Genomic DNA, 18,330 nt, shown 5'->3' with positions numbered 1-18,330 from the left:
CACTAATCAAACAAAGAAAAGATATGCCTGGTGACCAACTGGGTGAAGTGAGTGAGTGAGTGAGTGAGAGTGAGAGTGAGAGTGAGAGTGAGAGTGAGAGTGAGAGTGAGAGTGAGAGACAGACAGACAGACAGACAGACAGACAGACAGACAGACAGACAGACAGACAGACAGACAGACAGACAGACAGACAGACAGACAGACAGACAGACAGACAGACGCTTTCTGAGGTCCAAATTAATTAGGCCACTTCAATTAACTTGAACAAAGTTGGTGGGTTGTTCTTGCATGTTCAGGGACTGAGACGTTCATTCAGTAATATATGTAGTCAAAGTACATAGGCCTAATTCAAATTCAACCATTCTTCGTTGGCCTCCAGCAAATAAAGGGTTAATCGCAATTGACAGCTATTGGTTGGTGCGCATGCGTACGACGGGCCTAGAAAGGAAACAGCCTGCGACGAGAGAAGGACCGCTCGCGCTCAGCTGGTTCTCATAAGCATTATGCGCGTGTCGCCGCCGTCTCTCAGGTGTGTGTTTCCCGCTCGTTGAATGGCGCTGGTCACCGTGCAGCGGTCCCCGACCCCCAGCACCAGCTCCAGTCCCTGCGTGTCGGTACGTTCTGTCTTCTAACCCCCAGCCGGACCCCTCGACGCGGTTTGGGTTCATTTCCGCTGTTTTGCTACAGTCAGAAGTGCCTTGCCTTTGTAGTTGTACGCATGCGTATACTATATCGTTTCATTTTGAATAGCAGAATCAATCTCCTGAAGATGAATATGTCATTATAACTCGTTATATTTATAGGCTTGGGTAAAGTTATGTTGCGATTGAATCTGCACGTTCACACATGCATTTGAACACACAATATACACGTTATGACGGCTGCTTAATAACACATACACCAGTTCAGTCATGGCTAATGTATTAATCCTAAAATAATACGTCCATTTTTTTGAATGGGGGATTTGAAAAGACGTAAATGTATTAAAATAAGTGTGGCATAGCTGCAAAGAAGAATGGCTTCTCCGTATGAATTTTTGTTCTGAGTCCTAATGTTGCTCTATCCTACTGTTGGACAGATGTCAATCTTCCGCCTGTACGGTGTCTCGTGATGACACGTATGCGTGTTTTATGGTTGAGACCACCCCACGGTATTTGAGGGTGTTGTAATGTTAAAATACAGGAAGGTGAGACCTCCAGACATCCGGAAGAGAAAACCGGCATATTCATGACAATTTAAATTCAAGGCCCAATGCCAGTTATTTCCCTCAATCATGTTGGGACTGTAGGGTTTACTGTACAGGCTGCTCATACCCACTCTGCACATATTGGGGCTGTAGCTGCTCATACTCATTCTGTCTTGGGTCTGTAGTGTTTACCTTAAAGGCTGCTCATACTCAAATCTGTCTCGCAGATTCCAGTGTTTCCTGTAAGGTTACACAGGAAGGTCTACGGCTGTTGTTAAGCAGGCAACTATGTAGAGCATATTTTGTAATTAACGTGTTTCCTGTCAAGATGTGTAGTGCAAGTCAGTATTGCCATGCATGATCGTACAATGGCTGTTTCATCAGAATAATAGCTAAAGCATATTATTTACGGAAGATGTTTGGTACGGGCCTGACAAAATATTATGCAGTCCTCATTATACTTTGTTTGTTTGAGACAAACCGATTTATAAGGTAGCCATCAGTGTTTATTCGAGACGGGGAACCTTTTGTGGCTGTGTGTGTACACATGCATTTGTGTGCTCAGTCACTCCTACAAAACCCAAACAACTAACCTCTGCTGGCTAATGTCTCTAACCTTTTGTTTGGTCATGTGGTCTTGCATGAGACCCTGTCATTCATGTTTCTGCATTCTGCAGACAAACCTGTTTGCCGGGTTTTCTTTATTTCAAATGTCTCCTTACACAAGAGACCAACAGCAGAATTAACTTCATCTATTTAATGAAATTGTACGCAAATGAAATCATAATCACTGTTAAACGTTAATGTATGTTTCCAATGAAAAGTTCTGGCTCAAGATTTATCACGCAAAGACAGACACACACCATTGCCCCCCCCCCCCCCCGCCCCACCCCCAGGGATCACGGATACTGTTCAGTAGAGCTGCAGACACCAAAGGCTGGGTGATTTGAAAGGATCAGTTTCATGATTGTCATAGGACGTTTCACTCAATATCATAATAGTGACTATTATGAAGAGGATGTTTGCCAAGATAAGCCCTGACTTTGCTGGTTAGAATGTTATTGTTGTTGATTTCAAAGTAGCCCTCGCTGATTGTTATGTGAAAGAATGGACTAGGTACTTGTTGTGATGTCACAACCAGCAGTAATAAGGCCTTGTCTTGGAGCCAGGCAGACGTGGAATTGAATATTACTAATGCAATTATTCATTTGTTATTATTCTCGTAATGCATGCCCTTATACAATCAAAAATGACACGCTTCTCATTGTCCACAGCAGCCATGTTTTCTCCTTGTGAAGGAGTTACGATATTTTAATCTTGGACAGAATTGGCGTCTGCCGTAACTGCTGCCGGTCATTTCTGATGGCCTTGCATCATTTTACTCTCTTCCCCTGAAATGGTTCCGGTCAGACGCGTACCCTGGTTTCATGTGAACGTAGCAGAAGGAGCTTCTGATCCTACTGCAGCATGAATGGCCACACTTTAAATGTGCCATGAGGTTCAAATAAATATTAGAATACCCAAATATTTGGGGCAAGTCTTATATGGGATGTCATCATTTGGGGCAATTGAGGAGACCAATTAATATGTTCCAACCGTGGTTTGTCTTAAGTTCAGGTTGAATACTTTCACGGTTCGTGGTAGAACTGGACAATTGAGGATATAAATCACAACAGAGCTTCAGTTAACCTTTCTGATCTTGATCGCTTCATTACAGTCAAATGTCAGATTGTGTCATGGCCGGCTGTAGTTTAGTGAAATGAGTGGTGCATGTTCATGCTCATTACGACCCTCTGAAGCAGTCTGGAGATGACCTGTGACCCCAAGAGGGGGTCAGAGCATGAACATGACAACCTAGCCATAAAGGATAAGTCTAACTTAATATGTAACATGTAGGCATCATGGCCGTATGGGCTCGGACGGCATTGTGAACCGCTAAGACTACTATAAATTCATAAATATAAGTGATGTAAATAAGGCTCCGGGCAGGATATAAATTTGGCTGAGCTACTGAGCCTCAGGTATAGACGTATAGTTTACTCATTTGCATATGCTTTGGAGAAACCCAATACCATTTGCTTAAATGCAAAAACCGTCATCGTTCCTAAAATCAGTCTTCTCCAGAGGCTGATCTCTAAAGTTGGCTGGTTGAAGGTTTCTGAGGCCATCAAGCAGAACAGAGATAAGTTATATTTCAGCATTATTATATATTATTTGTTCTATAGTCCAAACTAAAAAACGGATCAAAAACAAAAAGCTTGAGCAGAAAGCCGAGGTAAAATCTCTGCGTCATGTGTTTTCCATCAAGTGTTTACGGAGAGAGCCATCGTCTGATGAGACCTGGTCAGGCTGTCCGAGACGCTGTCTTGCTCCTGTCAGAGACGTGGTCTTGCTCCTGTCAGAGACGTGGTAGGGTCAGAGACGTGGTCCTGTCAGAGACGTGGTCCTGTCAGAGACGTGGTCCTGTCAGCGAGACACGGTCCTGTCAGCGAGACACGGTCCTGTCAGCGAGACACGGTCCTGTCGGAGACACGGTCCTGTCGGAGACATGGTCCTGTCGGAGACATGGTCCTGTCAGCGAGACATGGTCCTGTCAGCGAGACATGGTCCTGTCAGCGAGACATGGTCCTGTCAGCGAGACATGGTCCTGTCAGCGAGACATGGTCCTGTCAGCGAGACATGGTCCTGTCAGCGAGACATGGTCCTGTCAGCGAGACATGGTCCTGTCAGCGAGACATGGTCCTGTCAGCGAGACATGGTCCTGTCAGAGACATGGTCCTGTCAGAGACGGGGCCCTTCTCCTGTCACAGACATGTTCCTGCTCCTCTCCAGCACTGGGAATGCTTTGGCTTGGTTTTGTTACACGGGTGAACTCCAGGTCCTACTACTTATTCACAAGCATCAACACTTCCACAAATAATCAGATCCAGTGCAAAACATTCATCTTTAGACCCTGCCCCATGCAAAGGATTGAGCGGTGGATGTAGCTCCACCTCAGCTAGCATTCATTGTGGATTTCGCTACTCGATGTGAATGATAACTGACATTATATATACATATAGATATAGCTTCAGAGAGCGGGAAGGCTTATAAAAACACTTGTATGATAACTGCGGCCCTGGATCTGAGTAGGGCTAGTGATGATGGAGGAAACAAATTTTTTTGCTATATTCTGAACAGAAATTACAATTTGTCCTCAACTGCTATCTGCAATTGTTCAACACTGTACAGATTTATTTGAGACCCACTATATTGTCAAGTCTTGTGAGCTATAATCAGTATAAACATCTCTTCCTGTTATGAACCCATAATTACCTGTTTTGTGATCATGTCAAGGCTAGTCCTCTTAACTATGCTGCAAGAATATATGCAACTGTCTGTGAGTCAGGCTTGTCTGACTGTGTGTGTGTGTGTGTGTGCGTGCGTGCGTGTGTGTGTCTTTAAAAAGCTGAATAGCTTACACAGCAAGAGGGCACAAAAACTTTGTCCTTGACTAGTTTCTACATTAATACAATAACAGGCAGCAGCCTTGCTAGTACAGATAACTAGGCTTATGAGGGTTCATAAGTCATTAAGGTTTAATTTTGTTTTCTCTCCTAAGGAATCTGGTAGTGGGGAAGAAGACCGCCGTTCTCAGCCAAGGAGGTAAGTCAAAGGCTGTCCTTCACCACCACACAACCATCTAACCCACCACCACACAACCATCTAACTCACCACCACACAACCATCTAACCCACCACCACACAACCATCTAACCCACCACCACACAACCATCTAACCCACCACCACACAACCATCTAACCCACCACCACACAACCATCTAACCCACCACCACACAACCATCTAACCCACCACCACACAACCATCTAACCCACCACCACACAACCATCTAACTCAACACCACACAACCATCTAACTCACCACCACACAGCCAGCTAACTCACCACACAACCATCTAACTCACCACCACACAGCCAGCTAACTCACCACACAACCAGCTAACTCACCACACCACACCACCAGCTAACTCAACACCACACAACCAGCCAACTCAACACCAAACAACCATCTAACTCACCACCACCGAGCCAGTGATGCTGTGGGGTGCTCTATTTGTCTGGGACCAGGACCAGAGCACTGAGCCAGTACCAGAGTGAAGGACGAGGTTATATTGGTCTGGGATCAGGACTAGAGCACTTAGCCAGTCCCAGTGTGAATGACGAGGTTATATTGGTCTGGGACCAGGACTAGAGCACTGGGCCAGTACCAGTGTGATGGACGGGGTTATATTGGTCTGGGACCAAGACTAGAGCACTGAGCCAGTCCCTGGTGGGAAGGAAAGAGGTTATATTGGTCTGGAACCAGGACTAGAGCACTGAGCCAGTCGCTGGTGGGAAGGAAAGAGGTTATATTGGCCCCACCCTGTCATCATTCATCCTGTTGTGAGAACCTTGACTGAGAATATGCAAAACTAATCCAAGGGAAACTGGTGTGAGCAAACGTAAGCAAATTCACTATGAGGCTGTGTTCTGATTGGTTGATTCAATGTGAAGGTCCCAACTTGGGACCTTATGGTGTGTTCCTGAATCCTCGAACGCCAGACTTCCGAGTCGAAAGTCAAAGATCTCCCAGCTTTCTTGTGTCATTTCTCGAAGGCACGCCCCCTTTTTGTCTTCATCTTTTGAACATCTGAGAGTAGACCGAGAGCAGTGATGACTCTCTCAACAAAATGGTTGCGCCCATGAAGAGATTTTTATTTTTATTTGAATTTGTACCATGTAGGTCATTTTAATGTTGCTCTTTTAAATGCTCTTACACACACTCTATTACATTGCTACTCTATTCCGGTCACCAATTTATACATTGCGGTCATGGTCTTGCGGTGCATGCAATACAATGTAAAGTTGTGTTGTTTGTTTTCGGGTTGGTTTGCTAAAGAGGCTAGCCATTTTCATGACACAATCACAGAGACGAACAGGAACGCTATGAATGCTCCGAGACCGGAAGTGACGTCAAACGTGCAACTCGGAAGGCAGGCGTCCAAGGATTCAGGAACACGCCATTACTCCACAAAGAGTCCTTAAAAGTAAATAATATTCTGATTTGGCTGTGTGAGCTGAACTATCATACAATATTAGCCTAATACTAATGTGTGGCTAACTAAAATGGCTCTCCCTGACTCTAAAGTTATGTTGATACTAAGCAAGCAATTTTGTAGTTTATAGCTTATATATAAGCTATAAAATACAATTACACCAATGTTCAATTGTTTATGTAAATAGGTTCATTTTGGCATATAAAAATTGTATATGACAATAATTGAGTAACAATTTAAGAGCCATGTTGCTTCCAAAAAAATACATGTAGACGTTCAGACCAATACTTACCTTGTAGTATATAATGTACTACTAGACGTAGACCAATACTTACCTTGTAGTATATAATGTACTTCTAGACGTTTAGACCAATACTTACCCTGTAGTATATAATGTACTTCTAGACGTTCAGACCAATACTTACCTTGTAGTATATAATGTACTACTAACGTAGACCAATACTTACCTTGTAGTATATAATGTACTTCTAGACGTTTAGACCAATACTTACCCTGTAGTTGTATATAATGTACTTCTAGACGTTTAGACCAATACTTACCCTGTAATATATAATGTACTTCTAGACGTTTAGACTTGATAACCTACCCTGTAGTATAAAATGTACTTCTAGACGTTTAGACTTAATACCTACCCTGTAGTATTAAATGTACTTCTGGACTTGATACCTACCCTGTAGTATCAAATGTACACAGTGTTCACAATAGTCCTGTCTTAAGGGGCCGTGATGTCACAAGCATTTCAACTGTTGAAATTGTCCATCATGTGGTTCTCGTAATTAGTGCCGGTTCATGCATTACCCCCCCCACCCCCACCCCCCCCCCCCCTCCATGGTTTTTTAGTATAGTAGTATAGTCTGTTCTTGCTTTCCAATATATATATATATATATATATATATATATATATATATATATATATATATATATATATATATATATATATATATATATATATAACTGCATTATATTAGCTGGCCACCAGAGGGCTGCAATCTCCTGTAAGCATGTGAGTGAAGGGACCTCCTATGTCTGTTAGTGGAGCTCTGTGCTACTGAACTCTGCAAGGCCAGTGGTTAATTGTGCAAGTCAAGGCATATCAAAGGGGTTGGATTGTAGAGTATACTGATCGGTGGGCTGGGGGCGGGCCTTGAGTGCTGGCTAGGGGTGTAAAACTTAAAGCACACATTAAATGACTAGAAGTCAAATAGTATTGTTAATCGTTGCTCCGTGTCCCCACACCTCTTTACCGGTAGATGACCAGTTCTTCACGCAGAGCAGAGCGTGGAAACTAGGTCGTGGTCAATAACGTTGTAGTATTTGCTTGGTTTCCTGAAGTTGTTCAGCTGTCGTCCTGTCAGACATTAATATTGACTCACTGATCAGGCGAGGCACGTTATTCACCTAGCAAACCCAACACAGGGCCATTCACAGGGCTTGATGAAGGAAGAAAACAAATGTAAGAACATTTAAACCAGTATCCATAAAAGACGACGGCGATCGAAACAGAAGGATGGTGTCTCTAAGTGCAGCTGCCCACTGCTAGGGTCGACACAGACCGACATAGGATGGGTGCTCGACATTCCCCCACTGTTTAACTCAACTAAGGGGCTTCTTGTGTCTCCGTCTATGCGTTGCACAACCGGTCTGTCTTTCACTTGGGGCCTCGGCGGGCCAATCGGTGATGGGGGGATATGTAACTCAAGATGGGTTTCGACCAGCAAATACGCAAATCTAGGTGAGCTTGAAATTTGACTGGGTGCCCTGCGATGTCACACGTGAACTAACGCGCGACAACCCGCCAGCCCGCCGCAGAACAAGCCCCAGGGGTTGGTTGTCATGGCTACCACTTCAGAGGTCAGCAGACCAGCCCTGTTCCTCCATGGCTCCTTCCTGGGAGCCAACGGGTTTCCGAGCTGCCGGGTTGACCTCTCCACACAGTTCCTATGTTTGTGTTGTTGGACCGCCTTTACGTTCAGGACACTTTTATCCACAGTGAGTGGATAAATACTAACGGGTCCACGACCAGGGCACCGGTCTGATGTTCCTGAACACGGGCAGGAATGAACTGCTATTGAGGGGATCAGATGCTCCTCGTCGGACCCGGATCTCCAGGGAGAAGATCACAAAACACACTCCGCCTGATGATCAAAGTGAGGCAGGAGTGAGACGGTTGTTCTCTCCCGTAGCTCTGCCCTGGGCCCCGTTACAATGCAGACCATCGACTATATACTGCTATAGTATATGTTGAGCACGGATTTCACCTAAACCGAAGTACTGTATCCAAATGCACCTTGGTAGCTAGTATTACTACCAGTCCAGTCATACTCATGTGTCCAAGCGTTTTTTTCACTAAAATGTTTCACATGGTGCGGTCCGAGTTGGATATGCTCCAAAATATTTAGAAATCGATAGAATAAATAAATAAATATGGCTCTCTTGTAGGACTCTCACTAATGTGGGGGATATGGCATCAAGTACAATGACAATCAGCGCAGTCCCTGCTCATGTGGTCTCGTGAGATAACCAGCAGGACTCGTTAACCAGCAGGACTCGTTAACCAGCATGACTTGTTAATAAGCAGGAATCGCTCACTCGTGAACATGTCAACAGTTCTCTTTGAAGCGAACTCCAGAATGTGTGGTGGAGTGGCGTGAACATGTCAACAGTGACTGTCTTGATTACACGCCAGCAAATAAATAACACAGGTGTTACTTGAACTACTTGCTCTGACACGTCGGTATGTTGGAATCTGAGGTCTTGACAGTTTGAAATGTAGGCTGATGGTGCCCAGTAACGGGTCTCATGACCTGCTAGTAGGGTACATACTCTTGTTGAAGCAGGCAATGGCAGTATCCGGAGTGTCTGCCATTGACTGTTTTATGCTGTTTTATGCTATTATCTTTCATTGGTGCCAAGGCTAGCTCCAGTTACTATGGAAACCCAAATAACTAATTACCATATACTCTTATTATAGGCATGGAAGTTATTTTTATTGCTAATCCTCATAATGCTAATAATGCACTGTTACGGGCCCACATCAAACGTGTGAGCAGTTAACATAATAACGAAAAATGAAACAGATTTTTGGGAAAGAATAGTGTTCTGTTTATTTCCCAAAAGAGCCAAAACTTGTTTAACAGAAAAAATGCGAGACGGTTGCCACTAAAACAGAAGAAAAAACGCAACCGCTCCTAGATCAAAGATCAACAACGATCACAATTAATACAGACCAGTTTAACAAACGACTTCTAATTTAACCAAAACAAAAGCGTGCGACCGGCCAGCGTCTGCCATGTCGAGGCTGAGAGAGAGAGAGAGAGCCATCTTGAAGTAGGCAGGCTTTTATACTTGGGAGGGCCGGCCTTTCATCAATCAGTGCTTCCGTAGGTAACGCCCAGTCCCCTCCTACTATGGGACATGGAGGCAGAGCAGCACAACCAAGCATAATACACAATATTATGTTCTCCCGTAACATGCACTCTCAGACTTTTAGAGTACAGTTGTTAGACTTTAATGAAAGCTGGTAATGTACAATGTGTCTGCATGCTCAACAGTTTGAGGTACATTTTTCAGGTACATTTAAGAGGCAAATTTTTGGTTTCCTGAATTGTATTAGCAACGCATGGCCATTGAAACGGGCTGCAGGCTCCCTATGTTGAGATGAAGGAGGCCATTTTGTGGGGAGAGATGCACCTAGTAATGTCCTGTTGGATGTTTGCCGAGGCTAGTGCGTAACTGGTGGGCTGAGGTTGAGCAGGCAAACACCATGACATGACAAGACTCGATGGAAGTTGTAAATCAACATTTTGTCTCTCTCTCTCTACCTGTCTCTCTCTCTCTCTACCTGTCTCTCTCTACCTGTCTCTCTCTCTCTCTCTCTGTCTCTCTCTCTCTGTCTCTCTCTCTCTCTCTACCTGTCTCTCTCTACCTGTCTCTCTCTCTCTCTCTGTCTCTCTGTCTCTCTGTCTCTCTGTCTCTCTCCCTATGCGTGTCTTTCTCTCTCTCTCAGCATCAGTGAGAGTTTCCTGACGGTAAAAGGCGCCGCTGTGTTCCTGCCCAGAGGGAACGGCTCCACTCCCTCCTCCGCCTCACGCTTCTCCCAGCTGCGCAGCAAACATGCAGGTGAGGGGCCCTGAGGTTAGGTGGTCTGGAGGACCCCGAGGGGGTCTTGGGGACCCTGAGGTGGTCTGGATGGACCCTGAGGGGGTCTGGGGGACCTTGAGGTGGGAGAACCAGTTTGAAGGAGTGAATGTTGACTACCGGTAATGTCTTCTCTCTACTTCCTCCAGGGGACCTGCAGCAGCATCTGCAGACGATGTTCACCGTCCTCAGACCGGAGGACAACATCAAACTGGTGAGACGCAGGAACACACACACACACACACACACACACACACACACACACACACACACACACACACACACACACACACACACACACACACACACACACACACACACACACACACACACACACACACACAGAAATGCAGTCACACACAGAAATGCAGTCACACACACACACACACACACACACACACACACACACACACACACAGAAATGCAGTCACACACACACAGAGACATGCAGAAATGCAGTCACACACACACACACACACACACACAGAAATGCAGTCACACACACACACACAGACGGTATTTAATCCCACAGAGACATGCAGTCACACACACTGTCCTAACGTTTGCCCTCCTCACCCCGCCCTGGGGGTGTGCAGGCGGTGCGTCTGGAGAGCAGCCACCCCCAGGTCACCCGCTACATGGTGGTGGTGTCCACCAACGGGCGGCAGGACACGGAGGAGAGCCTGGTCCTGGGGATGGACTTCTGCCCCCCAGAGAGGTGAGGCTGGGGGCCCGGGCAGGGGCGGGGGGGTTCAAAGCCCGCTGGCATCATCTAGAGCTCAACTTTGTGAGCGGAGGGCCTGCTGTTCATAATACTGAACGAGGATGAACCGTGACGTGTTTTGTAGGGATTGTTATATGTCATAATGGGCATAATGTGACGTTTTGAACGTTTTGATTTTCTCCTTTAGCTTAACTTGTTCTGTGGGACTGGTCTTACCACTATGGAGCGACACCCGCATACATCTGGATGGAGACGGGTGAGAAAGACATGACATGACACATCATGCACACCACATGCACTCCTCCACCTCCCTTTCTCAACAGTCTCAAAGGGTCATGCACCATCTAGCGCTGGATAGTTTCACAAATCAGATTTTAGATGAGCGTCTAAAGTGCGGTTGAAGACTAGCTAACATCTTGGTGAACGGCATTTAATCGGTAACCTGTCCCACCTTAGATGTTCTCCTTTTAAATTGGGGACTCTGATAATGGGATGGGATAAAAAGAGAGGAGGAGTCCCGGCCTATTGCCACACATGCTTTCTGTGACCCCTCTCATCCGGGCCCCCCCCCCCCCCGTCTCTCTTTCGTGTCCCAGGGGCTTCAGTGTCTCCACCGAAACCAGAGTGCACGTCTTCAAGCCCGTGTCCGTGCAGGCCATGTGGTGAGTCCAGGAGACTCTCCGACACATTGTCTATCGCTGCTTTTCTTTCCTGTTTGATTGGACCTTCAGAGATTTTTAATGTGTACAATTTCTGTCTCTGTCTCTGTCTCTCTCTCTCTCTCTCTCTCTCTCTCTGTCTCTGTCTCTGTCTCTGTCTCTGTCTCTCTCTCTCTCTCTCTCTCTCTCTCTCTCTCTCTGTCTCTGTCTCTGTCTCTGTCTCTGTCTCTGTCTCTGTCTCTCTCGGTCTCACTCTCTCTAGGTCGGCGCTGCAGTCGCTCCACAAGGCGTGCGAGGTGGCCCGTTGCCATAACTACTTCCCCGGTAGTCTTTTCCTGACGTGGGTCAGCTACTACCAGAGCCAGGTGTCCTCGGACCAGTTTCGGATCAACGAGTGGAACGCCATGCAGGACGTCCAGTCGCACCGCGCCGACTCGCCCAACCTCTTCTCCGACGTGTGAGTTCCTCTCCCCGTCGTGTCGTGGTCTCACGCTGGGGGTCTTAATCCATGGCGTAAAGACAGAAAGATAGGCTGAACGAATGGCCCTGTAAGCGGTGGTCTGCTGCTTTCGGATGTATTTATTTGACCCTTACCATCCTATAACCACAGTTCAATCATTCATACTACTCCTCTCTGGAACAAGTGTGCTTGTGGGGGCTGTGTGGTCTCTTCTGTAAGGCACACGCATGCGTATACAGACGAATGAGCAGACACGGTTGCAGTCGCCATTAAATAGTCAAACGGTCATTACTTCAGCTGTCTTTTATTACAGTCATGCATGCCAAGATGTATGGATGATGTCTTTATAGTTGATGTGTTTATAGTTTACGTCAACACTTTCTAAAGGCCTCTTATTTTCCAGACCCACAGAAAGAGAGAGGACAGAGCGGCTCATTAAAAACAGTTTGAAGGAGATCATGATGCAGAAGGATCTGGAGAATGTCACCAGCAAAGAGGTGATGCTTCCAAACAAGTGTGTGTGTGTGTGTGTGTGTGTGTGTGTGTGTGTGTGTGTGTGTGTGTGTGTGTGTGTGTGTGTGTGTGTGTGTGTGTGTGTGTGTGTGTGTGTGTGTGTGTGTGTGTGTGTGTGTGTGTGTGTGTGTGTGTCAGAATAAAGCTGGAGCTGTTTGTGAATATGTGTATTTCTATGACTTCATGTTAATGCAGATCCGAACAGAGCTGGAGATGTCCATGACGTGTAACCTGCGGGAGTTCAAGGAGTACATAGACAACGAGATGATTGTGATCCTGGGTCAGATGGACAGCCCCACAGAGATCTTCGAACACGTCTACCTGGTAGGTCCTCACGGTGGCCATAGTCTGTCGAAGGAGGGCCCTTTGGCCGAGTCCCAACTCACCTGTCTGCCTCCTCCTCTCCCAGGGATCAGAGTGGAACGCATCCAACCTGGAAGAGCTGCAGAACAGTGGGTAAGACGAAGACACCGGATATCTCAATATTCACACCGACACATTAGATGCACCTGTTTTGCCTTTGAGATAATGTTGTAATAGTGGTGTCTGTTTGTCGTGTAGCAGGCCGTGAACGGCCTGCTACACGACAAACAGACACCACTATTACAACATTGAACGGCCCGTCCTTTAGCTCTGTCTTCTCTGCTCCCGGCCCTCAGGGTTCAGTACATCCTGAACGTCACCAGGGAGATCGACAACTTCTTCCCTGGCCTCTTTGAGTACCACAACATCCGCGTGTACGACGAGGAAGCCACGGACCTGCTGGCCTACTGGAACGAGACCTACAAGTTCATCTCCAGGGCCAAGTGAGTGCATACCCCCCCCCCCGCCCACCCCAGGGCCTCCTGCGGGCCAAGGCTCCGTGTGCCGGCCCATGGAGGTGTCTACGGCCCACATGCCTCAGCTCTGTGTTCGGGGCCCAGTGGGCAGACTATTGAACGGGATGGCGGCATATCACTGCCCTAAAATCAGCGCATCCACGCACACAAATTATCATTGAAAGCATTTTCTCTCCAAGCCATGGCCATGGGTCGTCGGTTGCGTACTGCCTCACTTCATAAGCGCACAATGCATCACTTTCTCCTCGCAGGCTATATAATTGCTCTCACGAGTAGAAGAATACTGGGTGTACCGGCAGTAAACAAGCTCACAATAACAATTTGTGTGCAGGCATGTGTAACTTTAGTTTTCCTCTCTATTTTTGGCCGTGATATTCCGCCATGTGCTCCTTTTGCTCCTTTGCGGTCTCTCTTCCCCAAAACTCCCCCTGTTGACGCGAGGGCTCCTCCTGTGCTCCGCAGGAAGGCCGGGGCCAAGTGCCTGGTGCACTGCAAGATGGGGGTGAGTCGCTCGGCGTCCACCGTGATCGCCTACGCCATGAAGGAGTACGGCTGGGACCTGGAGCGCGCCTTCCGCTACGTCAAGGAGCTCCGCGCTGTCACCAAGCCCAACCCTTCCTTCATGAAGCAGCTGGAGGAGTACCAGGGCATCCTGCTGGCCAGGTGCACACACGCACGCACGCACGCACACGCACACACATGAGGATACACACACGCACACACACATGCACACACGGGCACGCACATGATACACACACACACACACACATGAGGATACACACACACACACACACACACACACACACACACATGAGGATACACACACGCACACACACATGCACACACGGGCACGCACATGATACACACACACACACACACATGAGGATACACACACACACACACACACACACACACACACATGAGGATACACACACACACACACACACACACACACACACATGAGGATACACACACACACACACACACACACACACACACACACGAGGACCCACACACATGCACACACACACATGCACACGCACATTAGGATACACACACACACACGCACACATGAGGATACACACACACACACACATGAGGATACACACAAACACACATGAGGATACACACACACACGCGCACATGAGGATACACACACGCACACACATGCACACACGTGCACATGAGGATACACACACACACGCACATGCAGATACAAACACACACACGCATATGCAGATACACACACACACGCACACACACAGATAAATACACACACACACACGCATATGCAGATACACACACACACACAAACGCACACATGCAGATACAGACACGAAGGCACACACACACAGACACACATACAGCGACGCAGGCAGGCAGACACACACGCAAAGACGCATATAAGCAGATACACTCACAGACACACACGCAAAGACACATATAAGCAGATACACTCACAGACACACACGCAAAGACACATATAAGCAGATACACTCACGGACACACACGCAAAGACACATATAAGCAGATACACTCACAGACACACACACGCAAAGACACATATAAGCAGATACACTCACAGACACACACGCAAAGACACATATAAGCAGACACTCGCAGACACACCGGTTTGCTTACCTGGCTGGAATACGTTCTACCCAGCATGCATCCCTTGAGTTCCCTGAAGGCGCTCCCTAAATGCATTGACCCTGAAGGGAGCGTCGGCCTGCTCCTCGTCCTGACCGCTCGCCTCTGCTTCTCCCCAGTAAGCAGAGGCACAACAAGCTGTGGCGCTCGCACTCCGACAGCGACCTCTCTGAGCACCACGAGCCCCTGTCCAAGCCCTCCGCCCACAGCCTGGGCCCCTCTGACCCCCACAACCAGGTCAGGAAGAATCACTACTTTCCTCTGCCAGGTCATGTGGATCTGAATCTTCTACCTTGAAAGCCTTTGCATAAGCGTCCATGAACCATTCCTGTCTGAAGTCCATCTCTGTCCGCTCTGTGCTTCGCTAGGCCATCCAAAGCTAAACCACTCTCAAAGCTCCAGATAATGATCAGTGCTGGAGCGGCCGTCCGTTTTGAATCTAATTCGGTAGAGTGAATGTGGGATTTATGTAGGTAAGTCAAAACGTAGTGGAGGCATTCTGTTCTAGTCTCTCCTCCCTTTTGTCAGTAGGCTCTCTAGTTTTCCTGGATGCAGAGAGAGGTTGACCTCTGACTCCCTGTGTGTTTTGTCCTCTGTCTCCGTCCGTGCGTCCGTGGCTCCTAAGTAATATCTGGTTCCCCTTGTGAGTGTGAAGACCAAAGTGTTTCCTCACACAGGCCAGTAGCACGGCCCCCACCCTGGAGGAGCTGCTGCAGCCGCCGGGGCCCTCGGCCCTCGGCGCCGCGGGGCCGTCCCAGTCCACCAGCCTGCCCGACACCGGGACCCTGGACGCCTGCCGCACCGCCCGGCCGCCGGCACCGAGGCCCCGGGGGGCCCCGAGCTCCGCCGCACTGAACGGAGCCGCGGCCCCGCTCCCGCCGCGCGGCCCCCCTCCCGCCCCCTCGGCCGGGCCCGCCTCCCCGCCGCTTCCCCTCGCCGACGGCCCCCTCGCCCCAGAGGAGGACCCGGCCGGGCCCCCAGTGGAGGACCCGGCCGGGCCCCCAGTGGAGGACCCCGCCGGGCCCCCAGTGGACGACCTGGCCGGGCCCCCAGTGGACGACCCGGCCGGGCCCCAGGCCCTCCTGCCCCCCGAGCTCTCCGCGGCCGGTGTCCACGAGAGGCCCCCTGCGCCCCCTTCCGTCCAACGCCTCCCCCCCGCAGTGGCCCCCAGCGCCGAGGCACCCGAGCGGCCCCTGGAGGCGCCGCCTCTGGCCCCCGGCCGGCGCGGGGCGGAGGTCCCCGACGAGGCCTCACCGGGTCGCGCCCGGCGCCTCTCCGGGTTGCCGTCGGAGAACGGGACGCCCGCCCCTGCTGACGCGACCACGGACCACATCAACTTCTTCAGCGCCAGGGAGAAGTTCCAGGGTCTGTCCCAGGACGGGAAGCCTCTGGGCCAGTCTAAGGGCCCCCTGAAAGAAGGCCAGGGGCCCCCCCTGGAGGAGGGGCCGGGCGACGGGCAGAGGGAGAGGGAGGAGGGCAGAAAGGTGAGGCCGAGCTTTTCCTTGCAGAGCCTGCTTCATGTGTTCTAGGGATGTGCTAAAAGAGAACCCGGCTGAAGTGTGTGGTGGAAGAGGAGCCTCTGGGGCCCCCTGGTGGCCGTCTGAGTCTCGGCCTGAGATGAGGACATTAAATACGGTTCTCCTCTAAACTAAACGTGTTCTCTCTCACTGCCTTCCCAGGACGACCCGCTTCGGGTGCAGATCATAGAACTGAAGCCTCCTCCGCCTGTCAGCCAATCAGAGCGTCCCGGCCAGCAGGACGAGGGCAGCGAGCGGGAGGCGGCGGAGAAAGCGCCGTCTGCGTCGGCGAAGGAGAAGGAGAAGGAGAGCGCCAGTGACGCTCCCGCCCCCTCCAAGGAGGAGGAGGAGGGGGAGGAGCCGGACGGCGCTCCTCTTTGCAGGGATTGGACGAGAGGCTCGGTGAAGCGCGTCACTCGGCAGCTGGAGCAGCGCATGAAGCGGGAGCAGGACCCCCCCTCCGCCGCCCCCCCTCCGCCGCCCGGCTCCTCCTGCACTCGCCGGCGATCGCAGCTCCCTCCCCCGTCCCCGCCTGAAGACCCCCCCAACGGAGGTCCGGACCCCCCCTCCAGCCCTCTGGACCCGGTCGCCGGCGGCTTCCAGGAGGCGGGTGTCGAGGTCCAGCGGGAGGAGGACCGGACGGTGAGACCCCCCCTCTCTACCTCTTCGCCCCCGTCACCCCGTCACCACCACCACCACCCCTCTCTGCTCTACTCCTCGGCCCCCCCCCTCTCCTCGGTGGACTTCCTGTGCCTGGAGGGCGTGACGGAGCAGGACTCGTCGGACTGGGACCGGCCCGCCGACGGGATGGTGATGAGGGGGACGTGGGCCACGCTGCGGGAGCTGGGGGCCTTCCTGCAGCAGGTGAGCGCCAACAAGTGGGGGCGCGGCGTCGAGCAGAGGGTCCGCGAGGTGGAGGCCAAGATCCGGCAGGCGGGGCTCACCCCCCCCTCGCTGATGAAGCGCTCGGCCTCGCTGGCCAAGCTGGGCTGCCTGGAGCTGCTGGCCAACGAGCTGAGCGAGTGGGACCCGAGGGCCGCCTCCGCGGCCGCAGCCGCCGCCCCCAGCGTGGCGGACCCCCCCCCGCTGCACGGGGGCAGCGACGAGTCCAAGAAGAAGCAGCGGGTCCAAGGCTACACCTCCTCGGGACCGCTGCCCCCCGCCCCCGCCCCGCTGCGGCCTCTCGGGCTGATCGCCATGGCGACCCGGCAGCAGTATGGAAGAACCCAGCCCTTGAGGAGGCTGAAGAGACGGAGCGTGAGCAACCTGTACCACACCATGTGACACACCATGTGACACACCATGTGACCCCCACTACCACACCACCTGACCCCCTGTACCACACCACCTGACCCCCTGTAACACACCATGTGACCCTCTGTACCACACCATGTGACCCTCTGTACCACAACATGTGACACAACATGTGACCCTCTGTACCACACCATGTGACCCTCTGTACCACACCATGTGACACAACATGTGACCCTCTGTACCACACCATGTGACCCTCTGTACCACACCATGTG

At 50.2% G+C, this 18,330-nt stretch overlaps 1 protein-coding gene across 2 annotated transcripts; it reads left to right on the top strand.

Moving 5' to 3' along the window:
* The first annotated feature begins 422 nt into the window (after positions 1–422).
* ssh2b (slingshot protein phosphatase 2b) lies at positions 423–18,295 on the top strand. 2 transcript variants are annotated; one of them, XM_060055670.1, is made up of 17 exons: positions 423–614; positions 4,788–4,831; positions 10,309–10,421; positions 10,589–10,653; positions 11,036–11,157; positions 11,351–11,419; positions 11,760–11,825; positions 12,085–12,279; positions 12,686–12,779; positions 12,991–13,119; positions 13,205–13,251; positions 13,455–13,601; positions 14,097–14,297; positions 15,404–15,521; positions 15,962–16,288; positions 16,361–16,768; positions 16,964–18,295. In XM_060055670.1, the coding sequence occupies exons 1-17, from the start codon at positions 552–554 to the stop codon at positions 18,083–18,085; spliced, it is 3,330 nt and encodes a 1,109-aa protein (XP_059911653.1). In that variant the 5' UTR covers positions 423–551; the 3' UTR covers positions 18,086–18,295. The 2 variants fall into 2 exon arrangements, with proteins under 2 accessions (XP_059911653.1, XP_059911652.1); XM_060055669.1 differs by having other exon boundaries at positions 15,962–16,312.
* Positions 18,296–18,330: the final 35 nt, after the last annotated feature.

Source organism: Gadus macrocephalus, chromosome 7, assembly GCF_031168955.1.
Source record: "Gadus macrocephalus chromosome 7, ASM3116895v1".
Taxonomy (NCBI): domain Eukaryota; kingdom Metazoa; phylum Chordata; class Actinopteri; order Gadiformes; family Gadidae; genus Gadus; species Gadus macrocephalus.
Note: the sequence above shows the minus strand (reverse complement) of the source record. Positions and strands in the feature narration are given on the sequence as shown.